This window comes from Callospermophilus lateralis, chromosome 4 (genome assembly GCF_048772815.1).
Source record: "Callospermophilus lateralis isolate mCalLat2 chromosome 4, mCalLat2.hap1, whole genome shotgun sequence".
Taxonomy (NCBI): domain Eukaryota; kingdom Metazoa; phylum Chordata; class Mammalia; order Rodentia; family Sciuridae; genus Callospermophilus; species Callospermophilus lateralis.
The window spans coordinates 40,563,993-40,586,078 of record NC_135308.1 but is presented as its reverse complement, the minus strand read 5'-3'; the positions used below and the strand labels follow the sequence as shown (position 1 = coordinate 40,586,078).

At 30.8% G+C, this 22,086-nt stretch overlaps 1 protein-coding gene across 4 annotated transcripts in view; it reads left to right on the top strand.

Moving 5' to 3' along the window:
* Micu3 (mitochondrial calcium uptake 3) overlaps positions 1-22,086 on the top strand; it is a 97,437-nt gene that overhangs the window by 48,070 nt on the left and 27,281 nt on the right. For 3 of the 4 annotated variants that reach the window (XM_076853766.1, XM_076853763.1, XM_076853764.1), the window contains exons 4-8: positions 1,424-1,502; positions 5,588-5,635; positions 7,908-7,990; positions 10,241-10,312; positions 13,951-13,989. In XM_076853766.1, coding sequence (XP_076709881.1) covers positions 1,424-1,502; positions 5,588-5,635; positions 7,908-7,990; positions 10,241-10,312; positions 13,951-13,989 — 321 coding nt within the window. The remainder of the gene's footprint in view (positions 1-1,423; positions 1,503-5,587; positions 5,636-7,907; positions 7,991-10,240; positions 10,313-13,950; positions 13,990-22,086) is intronic. The other variant, XM_076853765.1, reaches the window with a different exon arrangement.

Below are 22,086 nucleotides of genomic sequence, written 5' to 3'. Positions count from 1 at the left end.
TTATTTGAATCATTGACCATATGTATAATTGAACTCAATTTCTATTCCTTTTCCTCTCAAGATATTATGCCTGGGTCACTTCAAATCATAGTGTTCTTTCTGGTGATCAGATCCCATCCTGAATCATTTCCTTAGCATAAAGTCAAGTGTGATCCAAGATTTATAGTCTCCCTCCCAGGGGCCAGGGTCAAAAGTCAGTCAAGTTAACTTTTTATATAGCACTGCTACATATAAGAGAACAAGGTAGGCCCTGGGGATAAGGAGAGAGATTCTCATCATGAATCAAAATATAAAAATTTTAATAAATCTTAAGTCCTCAAAGTTATCGGAAAACAATGATCATTTATAAATACCACAGAGTATTTTCGGATACTGCCACATCAGGAAGTATTTATTTGAAGTGTTCTGAAACCTGCATATGCCCCAAATTTCCTGGAGATATGTGAAAAAACAGTCTGATTCAGTAGGGCTGGATATAGGAATGGAAATTCATTCTTAACAAGTTCCCAGGTAACACCCAGATTGTTGGTGAACCACACAGTTTGAGTAAGAGGGATCAGATATAGAAATAGAAGTGGTCTCTGTTTTTTTTTTTTTTAATGTGTTACTAAGCAGAGTGGTTTTTAAATTTCAGATTAGTCTGTTATCTTTCCAAATCCTTTAATCAATATTCTTTACAATTAACCAAATTACAGTTTTTATTTAGTAATTTTTACGAAGTATGCACAATAATTCAAAATTGTTATATGAGCAATGATACAAACATTTAAATTCTTTAATAATATCCCACCAGCAGTATGTTTTTGTTTTTTGGTTTTTTTTTTAAACTGACCAGATAGCAGTTGAGTCTATGTTCTTTCCTATTTAAATTAAAATCTGAAAAAAATTGAAACTGGTCACAACTCAATATCCCTGTCTTTCCACTTTATCAGTTGTCCTTATTCTTTGAGTCACCATAAGAATACTCTTCATTCCTTTTTAGCATATTCCTTTATTAATCTCCTCTGCTCAAAACCCCCTCAATCCAATAATGCTGAAAAGAACAATATGAAGCCAGGTGATCATATTGACCTTGATGAAGAAATCCATGTGGCTTTCGTAAAACTATTCCTTTATAACTGACTCCAGAACTTAAACTTACTGTTTTATCTTACTATGGTTATCTTATCTATATATAACTCCAGTTACTTATCTGAAATTTTGAGTAGCTCTAATTCATTATAGGATCTTTATCATTTATTTTATATTTGCACTGTGGGCAAATATTGTTATTTTGTGGTTGAATAAACTGCAGGACAAAAAATAGGATAAATATACCACATTTCAGGTCTTTTAAATGATTTTTTTTTTTTTGCTTGAACATTCAACTTTTTAACTCTATTTTTTAAGAAAGTATTTGCATATATGACACCTTCTGTCGTAGGAATTAAATCAAATGCTTTCAGAAACACCACCAGTTTGGAAGGGATCATCAAAGCTATTTCGAAATCTTAAAGAAAGAGGTAAGTTAATTTGAGTACTTACACATTTTAATATTGACACTCCTGATTACACTATTCATGTGTGTATATTTCTCCCATACCTGTAGTAATTTTTAAAATTGCATATATGTATACAATATATAGAGAAAAATCTGAAAACTAAAACACCGAAACATGAATGCTTTTGGATAGTAATGTGATTTTTGGTGGCATGATTAAGGGTGGTTGCTTTTATGTAATCTTTTTTATGTATATTACTTAATCTTCCATATTTTTTAATGACAGAATGAACTTTCATAATTTAAAAAATTACTTTTTAAAAAACCATGTTGAAAAGCACAAGTTATATTTACCACAATATAAAGCATGCTTCAAAGAATTAGATCTTGAGCTATTGATGTAGCTCAGTTGTAGAGCACTCACCTAAATTGCATAATGCCCTGTATTTAATCCCCAGCATTTCAAAAGAAAGAATTTTAAAAAAAAAAAGCTAAAAATAGTAGATCTTCAAGTATCTATTTTTCTTCCTTTCATTTTGCTTCTAAGGAATTATGAATAATCCTGAATTTAATCACTATGAAAAACTTATCAGACATGTTTTTTGGCAGCCAAATTTACAAAATCCACCTGCTTAATTTACTCCATTATTATTATCCTATATCTAAATTAATTTGCTTGGAATTCTATTACATGGCTTTTATTGCAGTTTTCTTTCACAACATACTTTTTGTACACATTTATGGAAAAATTAGTTAATGAAATACATGCATATTAAACCTTAAAAAACCTTTAACCTTAAAAAGAAATGACACATACTTGTTTAGATTTTTAAATAAAAGAATATGCAAAAAAATTAAATGAACAGTTATCTTTTTCTTTTTCATCTTTGCTAATCAATATTGATTTGAAAATATTATACTTATTGTAGCTTAAAGATAAATACTTTGAAGGAATATAGTTATAATTCATATACTTAAAGTAGAATTAGAAATTCAAATTTCTGCTGGGTGTGTTGGTAAACACTTTTCATCCCAGCGTCTTGGGAGGCTGAGGCAGGAGGATTGCAAGTTTAAGGATAGCCTGGGTAATTTAGCAAGACCTTCCACAAGTTATTGAGACTCTGTCTCAACATAAAAAAAATTAAAAAGGAAGCAACAGCTAAGAGTTCAAAGTAGGTGAAATAAATAAATAAATGAGATTTTTTTTTGCATGAACACTTAATTTTTTAAATCTATTTTTTAATAATAAATAAAGGGCTAGTGAGGAAGCTTAGTGATAAAGCACGTTTATGTTCAATCCCCAGTAAACAAAAAATAAAGAAAATTAAAAAATATTGCTTCCACCTGTTTCACATGGAATTTAAAAAATACAACTTATCTTTTATTTATAGACTTTACATAACTATGGTTTTTAAATATTTGAGAAACCTGGGCTAAATTGTCTTTAAACAGTCTAAATTTTTTTTTCTGGAAGTTGTCTCAAAAACTATCATACAGATTACAGGGTAAGATGATAGGATCAGCAATGTTCAAAACTTAGAAGGAACAGATAATTCTGGTCAGACATAATCAGAAAAAAATGCATAGAAAAAGGAAATTCTTTTTAGCTAAGGAAAGGCTTTAATCTGAAAGCCCTATATTTAGGCATGTCCTAATATTCCTCATGTTATATGCATGTTTCTATTTTTCTTTTCAGGGAGAGCATTTATTCAGTACTGTTTAAATAGAACTATCTGTAGTGGAGAAAACATTCTACTTCTATGCTGTTTCATATGGTATCCACTGCCAAATGTTGCCATTGAACACTTTAGATGTGGCTAGCATAAATCAGAACTGAAAAACTGAATTTTCAGTTTTATTTGACTTTGATTAATTTAAATTTAAATAATTGCACTTATTCAATGACTACCCTGTAGGATAGTTTGTATCTATGTCATATGCTTCAGATTGTCAAGACAATTTATGATTAAATAAGCTTTAGAGCCATCAGACTAGGTGAAGTAGAGAAACTCAGAGATACTTGCCTTTTTTCTTTTCTCCCAGAGATTAAATGGCAGGGCATTTATAAACCTAAATCTTTAGAGCTATTGAAGATTAATTTTAAAATGAAGAAGCTCATCTGCTTGAAATATTACCCAATAAGAAAAAAACCCTGAAATATACAGTATTTATAAAAACCTGTTACATAGACTTAGTTATAACAGCCAGCTATAATGTATCGTGATACAGGAATTAAACAGTATTATGCTTTTTAAGGAGCTTTTTTTAAAAAAAAAAAAAAAAAACATTTATTTAGTTGTATATGAACACACAGTATCTTTATTTATTTATGTGGTGCTGAGGCTTGAATCCAGTACCTCACCCACGTGAGGAAAGCACTTTACCACTGAGCTACAGCCTCAGCCCCTTAAGGAACTTTCTTTAAACTTTTTTTATTGAATTCTCAGAAGAAACCAAGTTGACATCTTATCCTGTTTCTAAAGATTTTGGCACTACTATATGCTTAGTGTTTAAAATACACACACACACACACACACACACACACACATTTTTTTATTTATCCTGAGTAACCTTGAATAAAGTGAAAGGTTTGTCTATAAACTTTTCCATTTTTATTATTGGAAAACATTAAGAATCTATAATTCCTATTCAGCAATATTTTCAGTTTTTCTTGACCATTTTTATTAAATTACATCATTATTTTCATTTTGTTTTTCTTCCCTATAGATTAAGCCACCTTACTAAACATGTAGCCCTACAGACAGGTGCTTACCATGATCAAGACTTAAACACTATTAAGTAATTCTCACTTTGAGGGTAATCTTAAATTTACTGTCAAATACACATTGCATAGTAGTTATTAAAATTCTTTTTACCAACCAGCAAGTCTTGTGTACTCTACCCGGTGAATTAGAACAATGAGATAGGATGATAGAGGTAACAAGTCCCATTTCTCTTTCTTCCTCTTGCATTTGGCATTTGTTTTTTCTTTCTTTTCTTTTTCTTTTTTTGAGTGTTCTCTACAGAATCTAAGTATTGTATCTTTATATACATTGACCATTTCAGAATCTTTCTCCCATAACATTCATGGAAATCAACCAGAACTATCTGTCCATAGGTCACCATGTTCTAGTATAAACAAAAGAAGAGAATGCTTTCAGAGCTTCCTGGATAGTTCCCTTCGTGTCTCTGACAAACTGCCTGAAGTGGCTTCTCTTCTCTTTGTTCTGTAACAAAGAGAGTAGTCTCAAAGAACATCAGATAAAATGGAAACTTTAAAGTTCACAATCTGATTATTTAAAGATTTTTTAATACCCTTTAACTAAACATCAAAACTATCTGCTATTTAGATAAATAATGCAGACTTATTTCTGATTATAATTTTTGTAGTATTTTTCTTAGATGAGCAATTAAACCATTAACTCTAGTTTTGGGTGTTCTAGTCCAAAAGTAAGAATTCAAGTAACAATGTATACTTTTATTTATTTTAAACAGACTCCTTTTAAAGTTAACTATGGGGCCACAGAAAACTCAGGGTGCAGGGTACATAAAGTGTAATCCATTAAATTAAATTAAAAATTTCTTAGTGTACATTTAAATTATTATTTTTCAAAAATAATAAATGACAATTAGACAGCAGGAAACTGGTGACTGTAAGTCTTATTTTTTGAATGCAGTATAAAAATTGGGTTTCTAAGGAAGGATGTCTTAATGTTTTATCCAGGTGTTCCTAAATATTAATCAAGCTTTTTGCAGTAGTAACCATTTCTGCCTTTTTTAGTTTCATGTTGGATTCATACATGGAAAAATAGCATAAGTTTAAAAATTACAAATATAAGTGAAATTATAATTTTCCCTTTTTTGCCAATATATTTGAGAGCATTAATGGGAATTTTATATATGTTTCCAAAGTGGTCTGTGGAACAACTAAATTAAAATTAATTTTGCTGCTTCTTTTGCAGTTTTTTTATGATAGCTTAATCTCCTTTAAAACAATTGTTAGCATCTGCTTATTTACAGTGTCTTTTGCTAGTAGAATATTTTAATTTAATACATAAGAGGATAAGTAATATTGTTATAGCATAATTGATACTATTTTTCTTCTAGGTGTGATTTCTTACACAGAATATCTTTTTCTTTTATGTATTTTAACAAGTAAGTATGCTTATTAAATTTATTTCTAAATAGAGTTTTCTTTTTCAATGTGAATCTTGAAAAATAGATCTTCCTTAGTTTTTTTTTAATATTGAAAATGACTTTAGGCTTACCTTTGCTGTTTCTGCAAAATTCATGTCTAACTGCTGCAGAAATATGCCAAGCACAGCACTATTAAGAGTCAAAAATATTTTGGCTGTGGTCTAGTAATTAGCTCATGAATTATAAATTTAAAATTGGTCACTTTGATTTTATTCTTCATGAAGCCCCAAAGATCAGGACATATAATTAAGTTCCTACTGTACTCATTTGAATCAAAATTTTTGCAAGACTAATGGGAGAGAGTGAATCTTGAGTCTCCACACTAGTAGTCTATGAGAATACTCATCATTCTTACCCTAAAACAGCTTTGTTATTCTCTTCCTCACATCCAAATAATAACATGGTTTTTGCCTACTAAAGAAAGAGATGGGTATGCTGTGAAATTTTCTTTGAGTATTGAACACAGCTGTAAAAGCTTCTAAGGAGTTTGAAGAGAAAAAGTATGAGACATTTGGATTAGAACTAAGAAAAATATGAAAAGAGGACTGGCAGGATGTGGACTACATAATCTATAGTATCTATGTATTAGTGTTCCCTTTTCCTTTTTATTTTTTTAACTTCATTTTCTCTTCCAATGTTTGTAAGGACTTCCTTTGTACATGTATGTTTTAGTCAGCTTTTTTGCTGCTGTGACTAAAAAATCTGACCAGAACAATATTAAAGGAGGAAAAGTTTATATAAGAGCACACAGTCATGGTTTCAGAGGTCTTAGTTCATAGAAGGCCAGTTCCATTCCTTGGGGCTTGAGAACATCATGGTGAAAGAGTGTGGTGGAGCGAAACAGCTCACATGGTAATCAGAAAGCAGAGAGAGAGAGAGAGAGAGAGAGAGAGAGAGAGAGAGAGAGAGATCTCCACTTGCCAGAAACAAATATGTACCCCAAAGCCACACTCCAATTTCCACCACCTCCAGCTACACCCTACCATTTCAATTACCAATTAGTTAATCCCTATCAGGGGATTAATTCATTCATTTGGTTAATATCTTATAACCCAATCGTTTTTCCTCTGAATCTTCTTGCATTGTCTCACATGTGAGCTATTGGGGGAACACCTCACATCTAAATTATAACAGTGTACTTTCAAGATCTTTTTAAAGCTTAAAACTTGGTTATCAGAGATGGTGTGAATTTTTCTTTCTTTCTAAAGTCAATGGTAATAAAGTTAAGTTTAGATTTCTAAAATACATGCAAGATTTGGCCAACATAAAGGATTTTCTATTGTTTTTCATATTTTCAGAAAAAGATATATGGGTTAAATAAGTTGGGCTATCTGTTTCTCCTTTGCCAGTTTCAGGATTTCACAATGGGTCAGTAGCAAGTATATCTGTAGTGGGGAGTTGCAGGGGTCCTTTCTAAACTTTATGCCAGTCATGTCAAAAGAAAAGTCAAATACTTTGAGAAAGCGTGTGTACTGAGCTTCTATTTGAAGGACATGTTAAAGTTTTCTTCAGCCCAGGTTTCTTCTTTTTGTTCTAGAAGTGAAAAGAAAAAAGAGTGAACCTTGTTATAAAGTTCATAAAATTAAAGCAGTTCATTATCTGTTTATAAGTGTTTCCTTTTTATTTTTTATTATTTTAACTTATGAAAGTCTTTCTCAGAAAAGCAATTGTTCCTTGTATTTTGGAGGAATTGGGAATTACATTATCAAACCTCTTTTTTTTTATATTTCTCTTTTTGAAGCCTTCAGAAACTTAAACCCAAATCTGAAAGCTCTCATTCTTGACCTTTACTTCCATAGGTCATTTCAATTATAATTTTCCAAATTGGAACTGTTTCATTGTGTCATATTTTAATTTTTTATATCACTCTAAGTAGTTAAACATTGAGATTATTTCAGATATGATGAGCTGATAGTTTTTTTAACAAACTAACAAACTTTGAATGTTTATTTTTAGAAGAAAAGTAGTCAATTTTTGGCTTTTGTGCTCTACAGTATTATAAGATACTTTTAAAGTATATTACCAATTTGGTTATTAAGTCTGCTATTGTGTTTATGTCTTTATAGTTTTTGTTACATTTAAATAATAGTAACATGTTGCTTTTATTTTCTTGGTTGAAGAAAGTATTTCCATAATGCATTTGAGAAACTGTTTACAACTAATACAGATTTTGTACTTTAAAAATATATTTTTCCATTTCATGAATATTTTTTCTATTTTTTTATGGCAGAGCCACATGCAGGTTTTAGAATAGCTTTCAACATGTTTGACACTGATGGCAATGAGATGGTGGATAAAAAGGAGTTTTTGGTGGTAGGTATATTATATGCTGCATTTTATCAATAATAAATATTGCTTATTTTATGTTTATACTTTTGCATTATCGAAGTACTACTCTAGAGGAAAGAGTGAAAAATCTATACTTCAACTTTAGTAAAGAAATATATACTCATACTTTTAATATTTTCATTATAAAAATATACATTTTGTTCATAGTATAAAGATGATTAAAATTGTGTATAAATACTAGCTAGAAGTTTGGAATGCATCAGATAGTATCTATTGGATAGATAACAAGCAGTCCTAATATTATATTTGCCCAGGTTAGTATTCAGTCTTTATTATATCAACCACCTAATCATAAATATTTGCCATAAGCATTTTCCTTCCTTCTCAATACAGGGTCTAGATAGTTTCCCTTTTTCCTTATCTCTTCCACTCACTGGTGCCTTTTATTGCAGTATTGTATCTACTTCCCTATTCCCTTTTCTTGTCTTTGAATAAGGGCTGACAGTTCTTACGTATTTATAGGTAGATCTTTCGTACCTTAGTCCAGCCTTAGTGCTGGTCTGACAGTGTCTTCAGCTGCTCATTTTTCTTCCCACCTCCCCCTCCAGTATTTTTCTCTTTCTTTTTACCTATGTATCCTGAATCTTTTCCTATGGTAAAATTTCTATGTTTTTGCCCTAAAATAGAAATTAATTTTTTCCTTAAAGTACTAAGGTCTACCCTTAACATTGATGTTCAAATCTGTCTTTACCTTCATAAAAACAAAGAGAAAAAATGGCACATAGTCATTTTACTTTCTATTTTTGTTTTTTTTCCTTTGTAATAAAACCATTAATAATCTCTCAGAAAACCTCTTAATAAGCTTCAAATTTACTTCACAGACTAGAACACAGATGAAATCATTTTTTCCTCTGGTAGAAAAGAGAAGGGAGGAAAAATCCTCATCAGAAGTTCATTAGTACCCATTCAAAGGGAAATAAGCAAGACTAATTAATGGGATTTATCAAAAATCTTAAACTAACAATGGAATATTACTCAGCAATAAAAGAGAATAAAATCATGGCATTTGCAGGTAAATGGATGGTTTTGGAGAAGATAATTCTAAGTGAAGTTAGTCAATCCCAAAAAAAAAAAATGCTGACTGTTTTCTCTGATATAAGGAGGCTGATTCATAGTGGGATAAGAAGAAGGAGCATAGGAGGAATAGATGAACTCTAGATAGGGCAGAGGGGTGGGAGCGGAAGGGAGGGGGCAGGGGGTTAGCAAGGATGGTGGAATGTGATGGACATCATTATCCAAAGTACATGTATGGAGACACAAATTGGTTTGAACATACTTTATATACAATCAGAGATTTACAAAATTGTGCTGTGTATGTGTAATAAGAATTGGAATGAATTCCACTGTCATTTACTTTTAAAAAAATCAATTTAAAAATTTTAAGAAAATCTTAAATTAACTTCCACATAGCCCTTGCCTAGGGGTAGTTGCTGAGCCAAAGCCATTAGACCTGTAACCTACATTCTAATGCTTTACAGAATTGTCAAGAGGTGGGTGTTCTTAGTTTTGTTGCAATAAATGGAGATATGCTAAAATAGACAAGTTTAGTGTAATGTAGTTTTGTTATGATAGTACAGAACTGTATTTGGGAAACTTTCAGAATGTGCCTATTTATCTAAGAAATTTTGAGTAAGTATTCTATGTCAACACTGCTAAATTCCACCTCACTGACATATAGATTAACTTGGAGAACTCATTCCCTTGAAGTAGTTTTATATAGATGGCTTTTGGAATGCTGTTTATGGAGATGGGAGGTTAAAGTATTCATATTGACCTCCTATTTGTTTCTACTCTACATTCTTCTTTGGGTTTTTGTTTTGTTGTGCTGGGGATTGAACTAGGACTTTGTTCATGTTAGGCAAGCACTCTACCACTGAGCCACATCCCTGGCCCTCTACCCTCTTACAAAAAGCTGCTTTCCCTTTAAAGCTGGTATCCGGTCTTTTCAGTTGCTATACTACTGCCTGATACATGATAATTTGCCCATTTGAGAAGTGCTCCTAAAAGCAGGAGGTGGTCTAAGTTATTTGAATAAGTCTAAAGTCTTGGGAGGTAGCATATTTTATTTAACTTTCATCTATTGTGTAATGAAATAAGAAGTTGAAGTAGTGTCCAAATATTATCTTTGTTTTCAGAATACACCTAGCATAGTGTGATAGGTAGGCGCCTCAAAACTTTTCTTGGGTATTTGATTGTTGATTAATTTCCTTTCAGCTTCAAGAGATATTCAGGAAAAAAAATGAAAAGAGAGAAACTAAAGGAGATGAAGAAAAGCGTGCAATGCTGGTAAGAAATACTTTATAGTAGTTTCAGGTGGGTTTTCCAGGTGAGAATTACTTTATTCACATTGAGAAATAGTAATTGAAGTTAGAAATTTTCTTGAAAACTTTTTACAGTTGTTATATAGAAAAATTCTTTGTGTCTATATTCCTCAATATCAGTATTTACATTAAATATTGATATTAAATATCTGTACCCACAGTCACATTCATTAAATCATTTTCATTCATATTATTGTTATATGTGAGATTTGAAGGGTATATCATACAGCATATTAATGCATATCATTATGCATATAAAAATTAAAAGGTGAATTGCAAAGATTTAATTATGATATAAATGAACTTAATGGTAATATAACAATATAAATGTTGAAACAAATACAAGGCAGTAATGTAGATTTTTGTTAACATTAATAGAAGTATATATTATAGATTCTTCTTCTGGAATGTATAATATTATTGTCTTATTCTGAAGTTAGAATTTTCTAAACAACATTTCCTTCCATCTTATTCCCAGTTTTTTTGTTTGTTTGTTTGTCTCAATTATTTCAGCCTAACAACAAGTCAGTTCAAGTTACAAAAACAACAAATGAGTTCAGAGACATGCTGTCAGACACTATAGTAGGCACTTTGCATCAATTTACTCATTTAATCTACCTAACAATTCTCTTATTATCCACAATTGTAGATGAGGAAACTGATAATTGGAAAATATCATATCCAAAGTTATATAGCTATTAAATAGGAAAGCTAAGATTTGCGCCCAAGTATGGCCAGCTCCAAAACCTGAACATTTTTTTATTGTACCATATTTCTTCATATGGTACTTATATACCAGAAATACAGACATGTAAATAATTGTTTTATTTGCAAGTTAGTCCCCCTTTAAAGTAATTTAATTGTTTTATTGGAATTAGAATAATTAACTTCATTTTTTTATTCTCATGGTTACTTCTATTAGTTTTTCTTTAAAATGAATTATTGATAGCAGTTGGGCACCGTATTCATTCCCAGTATATTAGTGCAATATTTAATTATATCTAATTTAATAAATTCAGATTACCAGGACTATGAAAGACATACACTTCATAAGATATTTGACTATGATAAAATTATCAATAGTTGATATTTTACTGTGATGAAATTATCAATGCATTATGGCAACACTTATAGAAGACTGTCTTAAAAAAACAAAGAGCTGGGTGCAGAGGGGCATGCCTATAATTCCAGCAGCTCAGGAGGCTGAGGCAGGAGGATTGTAAATTTGAAGCCAGCCTCAGCAATTTAGCAAGACCCTGTCTCAAAATTTTAAAAAAATGGGGGGGGGGGAGGTGCTGGGAATGTAGCTCAGTAATAGAAAGCCTCTGGGTTCAATCTCTAGTATTGCAAAAAAAAAAAAAAAAACTGGTTCTGATTATGTTAGGGAAGTATTAAAGGGGTATTAGGTAGTTCTCCACTTAATTTAGGTCTCATAGTTTCCAAATTGTAACTAATAAATTTTATGTTGATAGCCCTGTAAATGCTATCATTTAAAGTATTAGCAAAGACAACTAGAAAATTAAATACATTCTTAAATTTTATCTCCTATACATAATACATTAAAAGAGTAAACAGTTATTCTAATTTTGATAGATTACCTCTATAATTCACTGAATCGGCAAGTTGTTAATGAAATAATTTAAGTAGATTTAATTATGTTAATGAATTTGATATGCCTTAGTAATAAATAGAATTTTAATGGATAGAAATATAATTGTTTTATTTATTTGTCTATTTATAATACTTCCACAGAGGATTTATTCATCTTCCAATAAAACTACAATATGATTATAATCATTAACGTTTCTTAAAACACATGCATCAAATAACAAAGGGTGAGAGAAAGGGAAAAAATATTAGTAGACAGCATACATTGGGAAAGTATACAGTATCAGCACAAAACTTATCTCTTTGAGCTTCATTACAGCCAAGGTAAAGAAAATTTAATATTGATTTAATGCAAATATTTGTAATAATGATACAGTAAAATCTCATTAACTTGAAATTATGAAATCTGAATTACTACAGCATATCCAAGTTGTGTTGTTTTATATGTATATAGGTCAATGAAGCATCCCTAGCACATATATGGGTAAAGACAATTTTTTTTTTTTTTTTGGAAGGAGGTTACCAGGGATTGATCTCAGGGGTACTTCACCACTGAGCCGCATCCTTAGCCCTATATGTAAAGGAATGCTTACTAAAGTCATTGATCTCCTCAGGTGTCTCAGAAGTTTTATCTTGTATGCTTTAAATAGTGCTCCTAAAATCTCATTTATATAACTTAACTATCAGAACTGTTTCTTAATACAGGAATAATCTTTAGTTCTGCTTCTGATTGACATTACTTTTCAGCAGTATAGTTCTCTACTAATATTTATTACTATATTTAGTGATAATGTTAGCTTTAATTTACTATAAGTAATTGCATTTTAAATAATGCAAACTGAACTAATAAATTTTATTTTATACTGTTGTAAGTAAAGAGGATCATTTAGAACATCAAGTTGTGCTGTCAAGATGCTGTAAATGACAGTATGATTCTACACATTCTTAAAATATTATGGTTGAGTTTCAGAGCAACTAAAATCCAGCTCATTATGAAAATATGTGGGTTATATTAAAGAAGCAGCTTGGAAAAAAAAAGAAGCAGGCTGACATAGGCTGAGGAGCCAGATTTTTGGTGTTTGAATATTAACTATGCCACTTGTTATTGGTGTGATCTTGAATAAGTTTCCTTAACTTTTCTATGCCTCCGTTTTTTCATTTGTACAAGAAGGGTAAATGGGAGTAATGACTACATGTGATTTTTATGGGAATTCAGTGAACTAAAACACATGCCATTTAACAGTAGCCATTTAACAGTATGTAAAATATAATAGAACTCAAAAAGGTTAACTAATTGTAAAACTTAATAGAATCACATAACTACCTTATACTAAATATTAACATACTCAAATAAAAGTTAAATTTTAAAATATTTCCATATAAAAATTAGTTATACTTGAGAAGGAGTTAAATAAACATAACATTTCTTGGGATACTTACATGCTAAGCTCTGTGCTGTGTTCATAATAAATGTTACTTCCATTTTTGTCCTTATTACAGTTCTCCCAGGTAAGTACTGTACCTGTTTTATGGACGAGAAAATAGTCTAAGAGAGGTTATTTGGCTTGTATAATGTCATAGCATTGATAATAACAGAACAGAATTCCAGTGCAAGTCTCAGATCATTTCTACTGTCATGATGCTATATCTAGAGTTTCGCCCATCCCATGTAAAATTGCTGAAATCCGTCCAAATAAAGCTGCATACTTAAGAGGAGTATGTCTTACTCAAAACAATAGTGCTATCAGATTACAATGAGCATGGTTGAAATGGTCACAAATTCACTAAATGTTTTAATTATATGAAATTTTTAAAACTTTGCTACTCATCTTTAACTTATCCCACTTGCATTGTGTGTGTGCTCTATATAGAATGTAGCATAATGATTTGCCCTTCCTAATTGATTATTTTGTCGTCTTTTTCTTTTTTCTTTTGCTGTTCTTGGGTTCATTCTGAAATGTGACTCTTCATGTGGCCCTTTGTGCTCTATGTCAGCGTCTTCAACTTTATGGATACCATTCTCCTACTAATAGTGTATGTACAATACTTTAAATGTTCTTTATGTATATAGCCCTCACCTGTTATACTTGATGATGTTATTTCTTTATTATACTTGATGATGTTATTTCTTTATATAAAGCTATATCTGATATTTAGAATGTTTTGGAATTTATTGAATACAATAAGTACAGTTGAGCCAAACTGTATTTATATTCTAGGAAGGAATTTACATTTCCTTCCTACACTTATAAGAAGATTAAAATAGGCACAGTGATTATACATCTTTATTATCTTTATATTAAAATAAAGGAAAGGTGAGTGAACAATAGCCACTAAAAACTTTAGTAGAATTATTGAAATGTTATATTTTTCAGCAATATTTGAAAAGGTGTATACAAATAACAGAGCAATTAATCTGTGCTCCTGTGCATCATGGGTAGTTTAAGATCTAGATCTATCCATCTGGTACATAATCTCTGATCAGTTCTAATAAAGAAGCATATTAATAGACAAACTTTTTAGTTTTTAGTACATCTCATGTTTTGTTTGTTTTTTCTGAAATTCTTATTACCTGCCTATTTCTCTGGTCTGTACACACAAAAAAATTAATGTAAGATGATAATTGATTTATTTAATATATCAGTTTTCAAAGAAGATTTCAAAGTTTTCAAAGAAGATTATGATTTTCAGACTTGTCTTGAAAAATTTGGGAATTCTTGTCAGTGAATTTCTAAATTTACTTTTCTTATGTTGAGCTTTCTTCTCTTTTGATAAAGTCAGAGCTTGTTGGTTAGCCCAGCTAGTAACTAACCTACTAAGAATAGACCATGGCCCTTTTTGTAATGCGAACAAGGACAATAATTTATTTATTTTCTCCAACGATCATTCAGCCACTTACAAGGCTTCCTCATACTCTAGCAATTCCACCTGAGAAGCCCTTGAATTCAGGTGATTAATTCATTATTATTCTGAGAGTATTGTAGCCATAGTATGCAATTTTAAAAGTAAGTATATTGTCTCATATACTGAATATTTAATCAAAATTCCAAATTATAAAAACTAACTCTTGCCCTTGATTTGAACGTGTACTAAGACATCAACAACATAAAATAAACTCAGGGTATTTTGCATAGTCACAAGGAATTGATCTAGAATAATTAGGGAATAAGTCAAGTCTGTGGAACTCATATAACTAACTGTTTTAATCCTTGAAGAAAGAATTTCTCTTAATCATTTCAAAATTTTGTAAAGAATGTGTAAAATGAAAATGTAAAATTTGTAAAAATTACAGATTATAATACCATCTGCCTCATAAAACATAATAATACTTATAACTTTATATTTTGTTTCTGATTTGTCATCATTGTATAAGTTTTTGTTTTTCTTTTAACATCATAAATAGTTTTCATATAGGATGATTATCTGCTTTTTAAAAACACATCACAGGGCTGGGATTGTGGCTCAGTGGTAGAGCGCTTGCCTAGCACAGAGGGGACCACCCGGGTTCGATCTTGAGTACCACATAAAAATAAAGGTGTTGTGTCCGTCTATACCTAAAAAATAAATATTAAAAAAAACACATCACAGAGTAATTGTGAATGGAAATAGATTCTAACACAGCTCTAGTTTAAACTATATAATACAAATTGTAGTCACTCATTAAGAGAATAATATTGAGAAGCAGACTTAAAATGCATATTTCACTTATATTATGCTTTCTTCTTTAAAAGGAAAGTATGTGTATGATCTTATATTTCATTGGGTAACATTTTTCTTTTCATTATTTCACAGAAGACAGCTTTCCCCCCATATATAATGCATATGTTAAAGTAATATAAATGGGTGTTATTTTTATTCAGTCTTGAATGAATTTCATGATTTTGAACACAGTTGGTAGTTAAATTAGTTTTATAAATTTTGTCTTATAATAGAAAAAAAAATTGTTGGTATTGGATATTGAACCTGGGCATGCTTTACCACCGAGCCACATTCCCACTCCTTTTTATTTTCTATTTTGAGACAGGGTCTTGCTAAGTTGCTGAGGGTTTGCTCAAAAATGAAATGATTATTTTCAAAAACTGCAAGCAAAGAAAGAAAATATTTAAAATTCAAATAACTTGAAAAGGTATATAAAATATCACTGAAGTATTACACAAATATGTTAGTGTAATGTTATAAATTAACCAATAATTACTGGATATTTTCCAGAGTTGTAGATTAATGGAAGTGATTAGGTATCATGAAGCTGAATATAATCTAAGAGATTTATAATAACTAGTTTCCACCTTTGGAAAGAAGTTTCTTTAGGAAAGTCAGTGGCCTATAGAAGATATTCTTTGACCCCTGTATTAGCCTGGTTCCAAGATTTAATCACTTTTATAGTTGATTCTGCCTTTATTCAGTTAAATTATTTTCTACTTCAGCAAGAGATTGAATATATTTCCTTGTGTCCAAGAAGATAGTTGTTACCTTATATAGCCTATTCCATTCCAAGTAACTGTGATTCTTTTCATATTTTTCATATAATCAGCTCTCTTTTATTTTCCCACACAAATAAAAAAGTAGTATAAAAATCCAAAAGAATAAATAATGTTAAAGTCAAGTATGTTTGACTTCACCTTGCCTTGTATTATGATTTTTTGAAAGATTATTCTTAATTACCCTAATCACATTGCCATCAGAAAACGTACCAGTGGTTTTTATCAGTTATTTAACATGTGTGAGAAGTGTTTTATGTGAAAAAAACATTCAATATTCATAAGTAATCTTTATTTTGAAAGAAGATATTCTCCAATTTGGGGTATAGGGCTGTAATATATGTACATATTGCCCTACATGTTAATTATGTGTTTTAAATCGTCTGTTATTATTGATTTTTTTTATCTGATTCACCTGTCAATTAGTATATTGGATTATATATCACAATGATAGATTTATTAAATTGTACTTATAACTTTCTTAATTTTTGTTTTGCATATTTTGAAGCATTATTATTACCTTCGAAAGAATATGGATTATTTATATCTTCTTAGTGAATTGTATCTTTTATTATGTATGATACTAGTTTTCTAGAAGTGTTTTTTGCCTTAAAATCTAGTATAGTAATTAGAATAAATACACTACTTTTGTTTTAATATTTTTATTATTTTCTATTTTTATGGGTTTTTTCTTTTGTTTCCCTGTAGTGATAATGAAGCTTTCCCTGCTTTTTAAAATTTATTACAAATAAAATATAAATATAAAATAAATTAGTAATTATAAAAAGTCTAGCCACCATATAGATCAAGAAATAAAACATTGCTAAATTCAAAGAAATTCTTTCATAAGTGATTGAAGAATCATAATCCCTTGCTGTCTTTCAAAATAGTCTTTTATGTAGATCTTTGCTTTGCTACTTATTCATCCTAAGCAACATAGTTTAGTTTTACCCATTTTTGTGCTTCATATAAATATAATCATGTTATATGAATTTTTTGTCTTCTTTAGACACACTACCATGATTGTCTTGCCAGTTTCATCTCCATTATTGTATATAGTCCTAATTCATTCTCTTTTATTGATGTAGGCAATGATTCTCAAACTTTTTTCTTGTAATCCCATTATATTGTTGTAAATTATCAAGGATCCCAAAAAGATTTTGTGTTTTGTATCTATATTTACCATATTAGAAATTAAAATTGAGGGCTGGGGTTGTGGCTCAGTGGTAGAGTGCTTGCCTAATACATGTGAGGAACTGGGTTCAAGCCTCAGCAGCACACAAAGAAATAAATAAAATAAAGTTTAAAATTTTCCTTTGAAAAATAAGAGATTAAAATTGAGAGCCAAGCGAGGCAGCACATACCTGTAATTCTAAAGACTCCAGAGTCTAAAGCAGGAGGATCACCAGTTCAGGTCCAACTTGAGCAACTTTAGTGAAACACTGTCTCAAAATAAATAAAAAGGGCTAGGGTTGTATCTCAGTGATAATGTGCCTCTGGATTTAATCTCCAGTATTGCAAAGAGAAATTAAAATTGAGGATTTAAAAATATTAATCCATTTTCAAATAATAATAAAATTTCATGACATGTAACATAAGCATTTTTTTTTTATTGCACTGGGGATTTGACCCAGGAGTGCTCAACCCCTGAGCTAAATTCCAGTCCTTTTTCTTTTCAATTTTTATGTAGAGACGGGATCTTGCTAAGTTGCCCAAGATGGCCCCGAACTTGTGATCCTCCTGCCTCAGCCTCTCAAGTCACTGGGATTACAGGTATACACCACTGTGCTGAACTACATAAGTGTTTTTTTATGAAAAATAACTTCTTACAAATATAGTGAGGAGTGGTATTGTTTTATATTCTTTGCAGACCTCTGTAATGCTAGGCTTAATAGAAGACAGATGGTTTCTCATAGCCATTTTTACATTTAGTCTATTGCAATATTATTTTGGCAACAAATATTGTCAGTTGTTTACTTCCAAGTGGCGTGCTCACTTGATTCATGTAAAAAAAAAAAGTCTGCCAAATACTGAAGTTTAATAACCATAATTTGTCTATCATTTGTTCTTTCTTTATTTCTTTCTTTCTTTCGTCTAATTAGGTATATATGACAGCAGAATGCATTTCGATTCATTGTACACCAGTGGAGCACAAATTTTCATTTCTCTGGTTGTACACCTCATTTATTCTTTAAAGTAAGAATGATGATTCATGAAAAGAGTGGCTAGTTCATCTTGCAACACAAACCATCACACAAATGTCCTTGCTTCAGAAAAATCTTAGTATGTCATTGCAGCAGAAGTGCTTTATGCATTCTTCTTGTTTCATCTAACCAAATATTAAAAAGATGTATATTCAACCATTAAACTCTAATAAAAATATGTATATTCAAAGTTTAAGCAAATATATTCTTAAGCAGAATTTCTTTCTTTTTTTATTTCAACTATAAATGGGAAGTACTGAAGAATATCATGACTTTGGTCTTTAGTGACACTGCCTCATTTGCACTAAGGCCCCAGAAGTTTTTTATTTACCATTACTTTTACATCATCAGTACAAATGTCAACACACTACCAAAGACAAATCATATTTTTAAGATGCTTATTGTAGCCTTTTTGGTTATTCTCAATGAGAAAGATGGTACTAATTACTGGCCTATTATTAATTGAAGTCTATTAGATTATTTCTACCTCTATTTTAGGTGAGTTGCTTTTAACAGTGTGTATCATGAATTTTTCTGTTTTCCTTTTGTCCTGGTTGACAATTTATGCTTTTTAATTGTAGAATTTAGTTATTTATGTTACTGATTACTTGCTAATCTGTTTTAGTCAGCTTTTTTTTTTTTTTTTTTTTTTTTTTGCCATTGTCATCAAAAACGTTAAAAGAACAATTTTAGAAGAGGAAAAGTTTATTTGGGCTAGGGTTTTAGCGTTCTCAATCCAGCTCCATTGTTCAGGGACCAAGGTAAGGAAGAACATCATGACAGGATTGTGTGGTAGAGGAAAGCAGCTCAGGACATGACACCAGGAAACACAGAGAGCTCCGCTCAACAGGGACAAAACGCATAACCCAAAGTGATATACCCAATGACCTGCCACTTCCAGTCACACCCTGCCAACCTACCATGGCCACCCAATGAATTAATCCAGTTTATTTATTCAACTGGATTAATGTACTGATTAGGTTGAGGCTCTTATAACCCAATCATTTTACCTCTCAACTTTCTTGTATTATCTCACACATGAGCTTTTGGAAAACACCTGATATCTAAACGATAACAGTCCAAGAGCAATGGCGTACTCCTGTAATACTAGCTAGTTGGGAGGCTGAGGCAGGAGAATCACAAGTTTGAGGTCAGCCTTAGCACTTTAGCAAAACCATAAGTAACTTAGTGAGATCCTATCTCAAAATAAAAAACAAAGAGCTGAGGGTGTGGCTCAGAGGTTAAGTGCCCCTGGGTTCAATCCTCAGTACCAAATAAATAAATAAATAAATAAATAAAACTATAATACAATTATAGTTTTTAATATACTATTTTTTTCATTTTCTTCCTTTTTTTAATCAACAGAAGTTTATTTTTAATATTTTTCTTTATTCAAGTTAAGAAGACATTCACTATAATTTGATTTTTTGGGGAGGGTGTATTCTTGAAATTTTAGTAAGTATACTTAAAATAAAATCTTAACTTAGACAGTATTATTTATTTTCTTTTTCAAAAATAGAACATTAAATTGCTTTAATAGCTTTTATTCTCACCTAGCATGAATACTTAGAATTGTTGTAAAGTGTGTTTTTCCCCTAATATCACAATTTAGACTTTAAAAATATATATGCCATCAATGTATATTTTGGATTACCTACATGTTTGCCATTCTCCCCCCACCCGCCCCCAGTACCAGGGATTGAACCTAGGACCACTTAACCACTAAGCCACATACTGAGTCTATTTATCTTTTATTTTGAGACAGGGTTTCACTAAGTTACTCAGGACTTTGTTAAATTGCTGATACTGCCTTTAAATTTGTGATCCTAAAAAAATAAATAAATAAATAAAAGTAAATTTGTGATCCTCTCACCTTGGCCTTCTGAACTGCTGGGATTATAGGCATGTGCCACCGAACCCAACATGTTTACCATTCTTTACTCCCTAGTTCCTTCTTTAATCTTACTCCTTCCTAAATCTCATAACTTATGTCTACAAAATATATCCTCAAGTAAGAGTCTTTTGGTGAATTAAAGAAAAACAGGCTGTGAGTGTAGTGCAGTGGTAGAGCATATGCCTAGCATGCATAGGACCTGGTTTGATCCCAGCATCACCCCCAAATAATAAATAAATAACCCTTTCTGAAAATATCCTTATTTTGACCTTTTTTTGAAAAATAATTTCTCTGAATATATTTACTAAGTTGACATTTACTTATTCTCAGCAAAAGATGATATTATTTCATCGTCTTCTGGCTTCTCTTACTGAAATTGAAAGGAAAACCCTGAATCTAATTATTTTCCTTTCATAGGTAATCTGTTTTCTTTTTGACTGCTTTTAAATCTTCTTTGCCCTTATTTTTCTACAGTTTTGCTACAGTTTCTCTCTCTGATTTGTTTTTATCTGTTTTTTTAAGCTTTGAAAATATGAGAACTGTTTTCTTCCATTTTATTTTTCACTTCATTAATTCTATCTGTATATAATCTGATTTTAAATTTAGTACTGATTTTTTCATGCCTAAATATTATATTTGGGTTTTTTTATTAGACCTAATAATTTTGGTAGTCTACTTTTCCTAAATAATCCTTTCAAATCTAGGTTCATACTAAACTTATAAAGCTAACTTTGCATTCTCTCTCTTTTTTAAATATATGACAGTGCAGAATGCATTACAATTCTTATTACATAATAGAGCACAATTTTTCCTATCTCTGGTTGTATACATAGTATATTTACACCAATTCATGTCTTCATACCTATATATCTAATCATTTCAGTATCTGAAACCTGGTTCCATTGTTTATTTATTCTGCTGTGTCTCATATATGGTAGCTTTTGTTCTTTAACATTTAGTAATTTTGCGATGTAAGGATATATTTGTGGAGGTATCTTTGTGAGGATTTTTTAAGTTGTTAAAGGTGTATACTTTCAAAGAGAATTGTGCCTGTTGTTTTTCCCCATGACACACCTGGGAGACATGATAGCCCCACACAAGTTTAAGTTGCAATTGTCAGATTGCTGTTTTTAGGTCCACAGTTGTCGCAATGCCACAAAATGTATAGTTTTCTTTCATTTGTGTGTGTGTGTGTGTGTGTGTGTGTGTGTGTGTTTAAATATCATTGATAGTAAAGACAGTTTACTGTCTTCTTCTGAGTTGTTATTTTTTTTCTTTAGTTGACCTAATATCTGAGTATCACCTTTCTTGGATCTTAGCAGTTATATAGGGTATTTGTCTGTCTGGTCAACTTTGGGAAGCCATTATTCTGCTTACCACAGTGATACATTGCCATCTCTAAATGAATCTTTCTTACTAATTTCCTCTTTTCCCTTATTTTCCTCCCTCCTTCCTTCCCTTTCTTCCTTCCTTTCTCGCCTGCCTATTTTCCTTTCTATCATAGATAGCATTTGATGACTTGAATAGCATCCTCCTTTGACTCAGCTAAAAAGGC